The sequence below is a fragment of the Mercenaria mercenaria genome, chromosome 3 (assembly GCF_021730395.1).
Source record: "Mercenaria mercenaria strain notata chromosome 3, MADL_Memer_1, whole genome shotgun sequence".
Taxonomy (NCBI): domain Eukaryota; kingdom Metazoa; phylum Mollusca; class Bivalvia; order Venerida; family Veneridae; genus Mercenaria; species Mercenaria mercenaria.
The window spans coordinates 53,843,120-53,853,966 of record NC_069363.1 but is presented as its reverse complement, the minus strand read 5'-3'; the positions used below and the strand labels follow the sequence as shown (position 1 = coordinate 53,853,966).

The window sequence follows — 10,847 nt, the reverse complement described above, 5'->3', positions numbered from 1 at the left end:
GTGACGTCTCTAGAGGCCATATATTTCACAAGATCTTCATGAAAATTGGTCAGAATGTTCACCTTGATGATATCTAGGTCAAGTTCGAAACTGGGTCACGTTCCTTCAAAAACTAGGTCAGTAGGTCTAAAAATAGAAAAACCTTGTGACCTCTCTAGAGGCCATATATTTCACAAGATCTTCATGAAAATTGGTCAGAATGTTCACCTTGATGATATCTAGGTCAAGTTCGAAACTGGGTCACATGCCATTAAAAACTAGGTCAGTAGGTCAAATAATAGAAAAACCTTGTGACCTCTCTAATGGCCATATTTTTCATGGGATCTGTATGAAAGTTGGTCTGAATGTTCATCTTGATGATATCTAGTTCAAGTTCGAAACTGGGTCACGTGCGATCAAAAACTAGGTCAGTAGTGCTAAAAATAGAAAAACCTTGTGACCTCTCTAGAGGCCATATATTTCATGGGATCTTCATGAAAATTTGTCAGAATGTTCATCTTGATGATATCTAGGTCAAGTTCGAAAGTGGGTCACGTGCCCTCAAAAACTAGGTAAGTAGGTCAAATAATAGAAAAACCTTGTGACGTCTCTAGAGGCCATATTTTTCATGGGATCTGTATGAAAGTTGGCCAGAATGTTCATCTTGATGATATCTAGATCAAGTTCGAAAGTGGGTCACGTGCCATCAAAAACTAGGTCAGTAGGTCTAAAAATAGAAAAACCTTGTGACCTCTCTAGAGGCCATATATTTCATAAGATCTTCATGAAAATTGGTCAGAATGTTCACCTTGATGATATCTAGGTCAATTTTGAAACTGGGTCACGTTCCGTCAAAAACTAGGTCAGTAGGTCTAAAAATAGAAAAACCTTGTGACCTCTCTAGAGGCCATATATTTCACAAGATCTTCATGAAAATTGGTCAGAATGTTCACCTTGATGATATCTAGGTCAAGTTCGAAACTGGGTCACATGCCATCAAAAACTAGGTCAGTAGGTCAAATAATAGAAAAACCTTGTGACCTCTCTAGAAGCCATACTTTTCATGGGATCTGTATGAAAGTTGGTCTGAATGTTCATCTTGATGATATCTAGGTCAATTTTGAAACTGGGTCAACTGCTATCAAAAACTAGGTCAGTAGGTCTAAAATTATTAAAATCTTTTGACCTCTCTAGAGGCCATATTTTTCAATGGATCTTCATGAAAATTGATCTGAATATTCACCTTGATGATATCTAGGTCAGGTTTGAAACTGGGTCATGTGCGGTCAAAAACTAGGCCAGTAGGTATAAAAATAGAAAAACCTTGTGACCTCTCTAGAGGCCATATTTTTCATGAGATCTTCATGAAAATTAGTGAGAATGTTCACCTTGATGATATCTATGTAAAGTTCAAAACAGGGTCACGTACCTTCGAAAACTAGGTCAATAAGTCAAATAATAGAAAAACCTTGTGACCTCTCTAGAGACCATATTTTTCAATGGATCTTCATGAAAATTGGTCAGAATTTTTATCTTGATAATATCTAGATCAAGTTCAAAACTGGGTCACATGAGCTCAAAAACTAGGTCACTATGTCAAATAATAGAAAAAACGACGTCATACTCAAAACTGGGTCATGTGGGAAGAGGTGAGCGATTCAGGACCATCATGGTCTTCTTGTTTTGAGTTGATTCATGAAATAAAATTCCAACCAACAAGTAAATTTACCATACTTCTATGTTAAAAATTAGAAATCTGTGAGGTCATATCCCCAGGAAAAGCCATTTTGACCAAAACTACTAAAATCAATGTCCACATAAATAACATTTCAGTATTAATTAAACGTGGTCAATTTGCAAAGGTAGTCTAGGTTTCAAGCACTTGACAAGTCTTGTATTGAACCATGATTGCTCAGTTGTATTCAGGCGTAAGAAATTTCCAACGGTTGTCTAGGTTTGGTCCATCAAAACTCCCCAAAATCACACAGAACACCCAAAAGCAATTAAAATTGTAATTAAACTACAAAATAATCTAGCCCGCCAGCATAGCTCAATAGGGACAGTGCAGATCTACAGATCGTTCGGCCGTGAGTTTGATCCTCGGGTGTGGCCTAAGTTCTCTGTGACAATTTGATACAAGACATTGTGTCTGAAATCGTTCATCCTCCATCTGATTCATGTGGGGAAGTTGGCAGTTACTTGCGGAGAACAAGTTTGTGCTGGTACAGAATCCAGGAACACTGGTTAGGTTAACTGACGGCTGTTACATAAGTGAAATACTATTGAAAAACGGTATTGAACCCAAAACAAAATGATCACATAAAGAATAAAAAATAACCTTGAATTTCCATATGTGATTTGTCACTGATGTTTTGACAAAAGGCTTTGAATATGACCACTTCACCAACAGATTAAATTTCATATAGTTTTAAACTAACTTAATTTTAATTGATTTGCTGATGTTACAGAATTTTATATTTTCTGAACTATTAATACAACTTTTCAACTGCACATTGTTTAAGGTATTTGGGCATTCGGGGTGTTCCAGTTAATCCATTTATGTTTAAATAAATCTGATGTTGAACCATGATTGTTCAGATGTATTAAATAATGAACAATTTGCAAGGTAGTTTAGGGTTGAACCTATTGTCTAATCCCAATGGCTCCAGTGCATTTTAACATGAACACTTTGCAAAGGTAGACTAGGGTTACACGGACTTTAAGTTAAGCAGTACTTGCACAAATGTGTTAAATGATGATCAATTTGCAATTGTTAATGTCTTAAGATATTTGAGCAAGTGTGGTTTAACATTCAATTTATTTTACACTAAACTACACTTGCAAATTCTTCATGTTTTGAAATATTCGAAAAATTGTGCTTTAAATTGGCAAATTGCTTGATCATTATTTAATACATTGGAACAATTTTTGTATAACACCCAGTTCTATTGACTTGACTTGATTAACCATTAATTATATTTCTAAATTATTCATGATTTAATAGGTTTGAATAAGTGTGTTTAAACACACATGTTGTTTAACCATAAACTTTCTCTGCTTTGATACATGGAGCAGTTGTGATTGACATTAGATATGTTTAATCTTAGAACAGCCTTTCCAGGTTGTTGATGTTTTGATACATTAACATTTATTAGTTGTAAGATGAACATCAGATTTGATGAAAACTGAACTTTCTTTGCAAATTATTCATGAACACACCCTTTATTCAGCACAACTTTTTCAAATTTTTCATGTTTCAATACATTGGAGCAAAACTGATTTAACATCAATTTGTGTTACCTTTGAATTTCTTTACAAATTGTTCATATTTAACCCTTTGCAGATTGTTCACATTTGATGCATTGTTGCAATATAATTATAGTGGTATAACATAACTTCTTTTAACTCTGAACTGTGCAAATTATTCATTATTCAATACTTTTTAGCAACTGTTGTGCTGAAGCACACCATATATTTAACCCTAAAGCATTTTACTTTTAAACATAAGTAGATAAGAAGAACTCTGGTAAAACTATTTTAGATTTAATTGACTTCACTTGTCTAAAATGTTATATCAAAATTTGAACAATAAATGAGAAGTTTTAACGTTGGTAATGAACATTACAAATAATTATAATAACTAATGGTAATAAGTCTGCTTAAACCTTGACACTTTGTTTGCATGAAAACTGGTTGCTGTTACACACTTTCCGAGATATTTCAACCAAAGACCTTTAAAACAGTACATAAATTAGAAACGATAATTTTTTAAGTTATAACCTTTTGGTGCATTCATATAACCGGTTAAATCTGTACATATTTATACTGAAGAAAATATTGCAAAAATTGTTTCTGATTTTGATCGATTATCTAGGCTCGAATTTAATACCAGTTGAATGTCTGCTCATGTATTATGATACAAGAGTGAATATGAAAAGAAAGTGACACACATGGTGGAATACTATGCTAAAATGTTCACTTTTTCTCTGAAGTTAGAAGAAATATTGCCCAGTCACTGTAAAAGTTGCTTATGCCAACATGAATGAAGAATCGACTAAAGTTGTACAAATGCTGAACTTTCCATGATGTTGTATTTAGCTTGTTGGATCTGTTGATGATAAGGCACCATGTGTTCCTGAAATGACAGAAGGAGAAATTTTAAGATAATATTACAGATTAAAGTGCATACATATACATGTAAAATGAAAAATTAGTTTTTACATCGAAACTTCGTATATGTGTGCTTAGTAAAATTATGTGATTTGACTCATGTAAAGCATATTTACAAAATGTAAGTTCGCCGTGGTTTGTTTTAGTTTCAATTGTGTTTTCCAGCATTACCTCATACGTACACCAAGCTAATGAATATTTAATTACCTATTTTATGGGCATTGTAATTTATTTGAGCATGGCAATGACTCTTGATCTTGCACTGTGTCTTGTTCCCCTGCCGATTTCTCTTTATTCAGTAGAGGCGTAACTGTTTCCGTCTGTAAATAAAGAATTATAACTGTTACTGATATTTTTCTTTAAAATGACGAAAGATATAACATTTAAAATCCTTTCCTCCACTAGCATTGTGATAACTGATTTGAAACAAAAGAATGGTATCATATGCTTCTGCACAGCAGAACTTCAAAGCGTCATTGGAATGTTCCGACATTATAGTTGCATTATAGTTACGCACGGACAAGGAGACTCCAATTAATATGACATTTTCTCATGATATATATTACTTGATATTCTGATATGTTAGCTTCTCTTATTACCAAAAGAAGAGCAGACGACAATTTTCCATTAATGTGGACAGTGTTATTTTCATCATATGTTTCTATGCTCCCGTGTGTATCGACATCTCCGGAAGATTCAACTTTTTCAGCAGACTTTGTCACATGTAATCCTATTGACAGGCCTATCACCAAGGCAACCAACAGAAATAACACCTGAAAAATAAAGCGACTCATTGACAGTTTTTAGTATTTTTTGGTTCTCGGACGATCTACTAGTGTATGAAAAGAATTGGAACCACTGCCTTACCCTTGCATGATCGTAAGAGGCGACTAATAGGGTCTTAACACTTGGTTTTGCTGTAACTCTGTGATTCCAGCAGGTATGCAAATTTTGATTCCATACCTCATGTTTTTATTTCGATGTAAATGAGATGTGAAACCAAAATTTGTAGCCCTGTTTGGCGCCATATAACCTATACTGTGTTGGTGTGCCGTAAAACCCAAATAAATAAATTGTTTTTCTTTATTTCCTAGTAAACAGATTATCATTTGCTAGAAGAAACTTTGGTCACGTGATAGTTATTGTTTTAATTGACCATGTATAGTAAGAAAATAAAATCCAAAAACTTTAGGCCACTTTTTTATTGGAGATTATGGCAATTAAAACACTAGAAAAGGAAATCCGTATCACTGCTGTGCAGCTTCCCAAGGGAATGAATCGTTATTTCATAGTCAGTTTCTTTGGAAACTTGTAAAATTGATCGTGCATGATGCTCTATAACTGGCCCAACGCGCACCACCATGTTACACGTATGACATCAAATAATGACTTTTCATAGTTTCGTTTTATATCCGCAAAATTCTTTTACTGGTGAAGTTCCACATTTTTTCCACGCTGCCCCCAGAAATGACTTTGGACATTTCAATCACTAATGATAGGTACACACATTGACTTTACTCACCACGCCAGTTGTTATGTATTTTGATCGTTTCTGTCTTATGGTGGCGTCAGTACACTTGCGTTTATACTTTGTAAACAACTGAAATAAAAATGTGCATAGAATTTCAAGAAGGCGATTGTTTTTAACAGACCGTTTCAAAAACAAATATACTGAATCTGGTGGTCAATCACATTCAATGAACCTTACATTCCGGACCAACTACCAGGCTCTTTGCGTCGTACTTATAAACTAGGTAAGTTATTTTTAAAGCCCATGCTATCGTGGCAGGTATGATGACATATCTATATGTCTACCGTCTATCAGATCATTAACTACAGAGTTATTTGTTTTCTGAATTCCGCCAGTGTCGCTTGATTACCACAATTTTAAAATGTGACCATATAAATGTCAATATTGTTACTCCGTTAGCAGTGACTTTTCGTTATCTTGTTATAGACCAAATATACGCATCCTTTTCCATTTCTCCGTATTCTAATTTAAATCATATTCTATTGCTATTAACTATTTACATAAATATGAACCAGTTATATAGACACAAATCAATAAACAGTTAGTTGACGATCCTTCCTGTATTTTCTTTACATTAGCTGACAAGCAGATACTAGTAGTAATGATACATTTGAACAGATTACGCAATGTGCTCAAAATTATATACTTTTAACGGCGAATTAGATTTGACCAAACACATTATGCACTTAATCATCAATGTAGTTCCATGGTGGAATAAAACTTTACATATAGTATTTTAGAATATACTTACATCTTCTTTGGAACCAACAAACGAGAAGTTTTCATATTTAGGACTCTGAAATGCAATTAAATCTATACAACGCTATATAAATCGATTTACCAAACTACTTCATTGTCATAATCAGTCACAGAGAGATTTCGCAAATTTCACTTTGGTTTGGTGGACCCAATTATTCTTAATATTTGCAAAAATTACAATGTAAAATAACCAAACTAAATGATTTTTGTTTTATTTTAAGTACGCAATTGATCTACAAAGAGACACCGTTATTAGCTGCATTCAAATGAATCAACAGTGACATTTTGTCAAAATTATATGGCAACATCCATTATTCAGAACGTATAACTGTTGTTTTTTCTAGACTGTTGCCATAGAGTGACTTGAAATACTGCTAAAAGAGCACATTTTGCGGCTAAATACTGTAATAATGATAATGTAATATTATAGCAAAACTCCTGACAGATGCTCCTTAACAATATGCTTACATATTGTATTATCTTCATGAAATCATACCTTTGTGTTTTTCAAGACGAACCCATTGAATTACCTTACAGCCAGCTTGTAATGTTTAAGACAGTCTTTTAAATAGCTAAAAACGTATTTAAAAAAAAACGATTTGCCAATGAATCGAAAAAGTAAAATATGCAAGAATCAACGTCATTATGCAAAAGAATGTACTAGAACCAGTGATATCGCCATAGATCTACAAAGAGACACCGTTATTAGCTGCGTTCAAATAAATCATAGCGACATTTTGTCAAAAGTATATGGCAACATCAATTATTTAGAACGTATAACTTTTTTTACTAGATTGTTGCCATAGAGTGATAGGAAATACTATCAAAAGAGCACATTTTGCAGCTAAATACTTTGTACGTACATGTAATATGAAAACCCTGACAGATGCCGCCGCTCCGTAACTATATGCTTACACATATTAGTATCATACCTTTGTATCTATTAAATTACTTTAGAACCAACTTGTAATCTTTTAGACAGCCTTTCAGAAGGCCGAAAATGTATTCAAATAACGATTTGCCGATGAATCGAAAAACTGAAATACGCAAGCATCAACGTTATTTATGCAAAAGTGATACCGAATTTCGAATAAAACATTTATAATGATAACAATATAATGTAAGATCTAAACATGTTACTTAAGTATTATGGTTTTACATTCCTGACGCACTTTAGTATATAATTTTAAATTGGTATCTGCAAGCAAAAACAAAAAGAAAAAAAAAAAGAAAAACCGAATCAATTGTTGTTCAGCAATATTAACACGCAAAATGTAATTAATCAACTTACAATAGCCATGGTTTAAAGGTATCACAACACAAAATAATATGTATACATTTTACTTAGATGGTAATCTACCACTTATGAGTAATATCACCTACGATAACTATTCAAAATAACTTTGAGGCATACCTATGGCACTATGGGTAAGGAGGTTATCCAAAGATTTCGTTATTAGTTTATATTACGCTCCTTTAACATAAGTAGAACGGATGATACAAGCTATTTTTCATACAGATTGAATTCTTTTTTCCCCGTGTATGTATTATTGGAATTTTTAAAATCATTTGTCACTCCGATTGTCACATTAAGACATTATATTCTATTTTATTCATGTACCTGCCACGTCGCGACCGCATTCATGGACATTTCAGTATCATAGTGAATTTCATGAATATATCTGTCTCACTAGCATTGTTCAAACTCAGAAAACAACCTTATTTAATGTTATCACAAAATACTAAATTTACGATTATAAAAAGTCGACTGTTACTATCAAATATATAATTTTCATACTTCACGTTAAGTAGTACTTAGATGAACTATTACCTGTTATTACCAAATTGATAAATTTGTCGTTGTGTGACGGCATCTTTCCATCAAAATGGAAACAGGCAATTGTAAGACCTTTGTTGAAGAAAGTGGGATGCAAACTACAGGCCTGTTAGTAACCTCTCGTTTTTGTGAAAACTAATTGTAAAGCAGCTCTGTTCAGGCTCAACAATCATGTAAACGAACACAATCTTCTACCCAAAAACCAGTCTGCTTACAGGAAAGACCATTCTTGCGAATCAGCATTGTTACGTCTGGTAAATGATTTACTGGATGCTATGGAAAAGAAAGAAGCTACGACGCTAATTGCCATCGATCTCAGTGCCGCCTTTGATACTGTAGACCATGACATTCTCGTTAATGTGTTGAACAAGTAGTGTGGCGTTTGTGGAACAGCACTGAGCTGGGTTGATTCCTATCTGCCGCCCAGAAGTTGCCGTGTAAGTGTCAATTCAACCATGTCCTTTCCACGCCAATTACATTGTAGCGTTTCACAAGGGAGTTGCTTAGGACCGTGGCTCTATTTGACATATGCTGGGACACTGTTTGATGTTATTCCGCCATCGATTTCAGTTTACGACTTTGCGGATGACCACACCGCTAACAAACGCTTTAAACCATCATCTCCAACAGTCAAATCCCAGGCAATACAAAAACTGGAACAATGTGCCATAACAATGAACAACTGGATGAATGAAAATAAGCTCAAAATGAACACTATCAAAACCGAGTTCATCATGTTTGGTAGTAGGCAACAGCTCTCTAAGTGTGCAGCTGACAAAATTTGCATTGTAGGCGATGAAGTGAAATCAGTGAGCTTTATTCGATATCTAGGTACATACCTGGATGAAAACTTGAATCTTAAGAGCATGTAAAACGAAAGTGTAAAACAGCAATGCTCAACTACTTCAGAATAAACTGTATCCTGAAATGTCTGACCAAACAGCACAAACTAGTGAATGCACAGCACAAACTAAAATATGTACTGGACAAACTAGCAAATGTACATAACAAACTGCTTTATCTACATAACAAATTATGATTTGTACAGAATATATTGGAAATGGCACATTACGAACTAATAATTATCACGCGAAGGCAGTTTAGGCGTTCCATAAAAGAGGCTGCCGAAACTCTTGTGCTGTCATTGGTGATATCCCATTTAGATTACTGCAATGTTATTTTGTATGGTATTGCTTAAAGCGAGGTAAACAAAATGCAACGAATTCAGAACATGTGTGCAAAACTTGTCCTAAATCGAAGAAAATATGACAGTTCCAAACACGCGCTCTAAGATCTTCACTGGCTACCCATCAAAGCCAGAATCACATTCAAGATGCTCACCTACATGTAAACATGTAATTGTTCAGTCGGAAATTCTCCGGTATATCTTTCAGAACTTCTCATAAAACAAACTCAGACAAGAAACTTGCGTTCTTCAAATTCCGTTAATGGGTGTTTCGTTGTTCCTTTAAACAAAACGTTCAGCGACAGAAGTTTTAGTACTGTTGGACATAAACTCTGGAACGAATTGCCTCTCGAAATAAGGAACTCAGACACATTAGATGTTTTCAAAAAGAAATTGAAAACTCATTATTTTGGAAATTACTTTGCACTCTTTTAGAGACTGTGACTGTGATTTTTTGGTAACATGAACTGGATGATTTTTACTGTGTAAATACATTCGAATATGAACAATTTTATCACAAATACAAAAATACAGTTGTTTGTAATAACTTATGGACATGTCACAATAATTCACTTTTACTTACTTACTAACAAAACAGCTATCTTACTGTATCTTAATATTCTAATATTTTAACAATCTTATCTGATGCCTGATGTTTTGTTTAATACTTACTAAATAGTTTATTCACAATGATATTTATGCTAATTTATATCATACATCTTTAAAATGCCTTAAGTTTCAGACGTAAATATTTTTATGTGTTTGTAAAAAGCCATTGAATATGTTTTACGTAAAAATAAGCGTTTAATCAAATAAAACAGTTTCAGTTTCAGGTTTTATGTAACCTGAATGCCAAATTTCAATCATTTCTACGTCCTGTGGTTTTCAGGCAGTAACAACATTTGCATTGAATGGATTCATCATATTACCGTTTTGTTTATATTTAAAAAAATATTCACAGAATTATGTTTCTAATAAAAGAGTTTTCAGTGAATTACTAAAATATTAGGATGAAGTATATCATTATATACAAGTAAAAAAAATTTGGTTTAAACCAAAAATATTTGATTTTCGATTTGATTTTGGTTATATGGCGCCAAACTGGACTAAAATGTTTGGTTTCCCATCTCATTTATATCAAAATAAAAACTTTTATACCTGCTGGAATCACAGATTAACAGCAGAACCAAGTGTTCAGACTCTACTAGTCGCCTCTTACAATCGCGCAAGAGTAAGACAGTGGTTCCAATTCTTTTCATACGCAGATCGTCCCGGAACCACATGGGCTAATACAAGAATTTTACATAAATAATCCAATATCATTCACTCGTAAACACTAAATCTCACATTTTGTTCACTTGTGGATACGCCACTCGTGAAAGCAT

The 10,847-nt window shown here is 33.7% G+C and overlaps 1 protein-coding gene across 1 annotated transcript; it reads right to left on the bottom strand.

Annotated features, from left to right (window-relative positions):
* Nucleotides 1-3,506: 3,506 nt before the first annotated feature.
* Nucleotides 3,507-7,840, bottom strand: LOC123524736 (uncharacterized). The gene is made up of 6 exons (XM_053538521.1): nt 7,731-7,840; nt 6,432-6,476; nt 5,672-5,749; nt 4,749-4,922; nt 4,357-4,469; nt 3,507-4,114 (listed from the first exon to the last, which is right to left on the bottom strand). Exons 1-5 carry the CDS (start codon nt 7,737-7,739, stop codon nt 4,362-4,364), a joined length of 414 nt encoding a protein of 137 aa, XP_053394496.1. The 5' UTR covers nt 7,740-7,840; the 3' UTR covers nt 3,507-4,114; nt 4,357-4,361.
* Between the last annotated feature and the right edge of the window lie 3,007 nt (nt 7,841-10,847).

Excerpts from the sequence above, each read along its gene's own strand:
- LOC123524736 (XM_053538521.1), bottom strand. Across the intron at positions 5,750-6,431 it reads TTGTTGGTTCCAAAGAAGAT|TTGTTTACAAAGTATAAACG; the intron begins GTAAGTATATTC and ends TTTTTATTTCAG. Across the intron at positions 4,923-5,671 it reads AATACATAACAACTGGCGTG|GTGTTATTTCTGTTGGTTGC; the intron begins GTGAGTAAAGTC and ends TTTATTTTTCAG.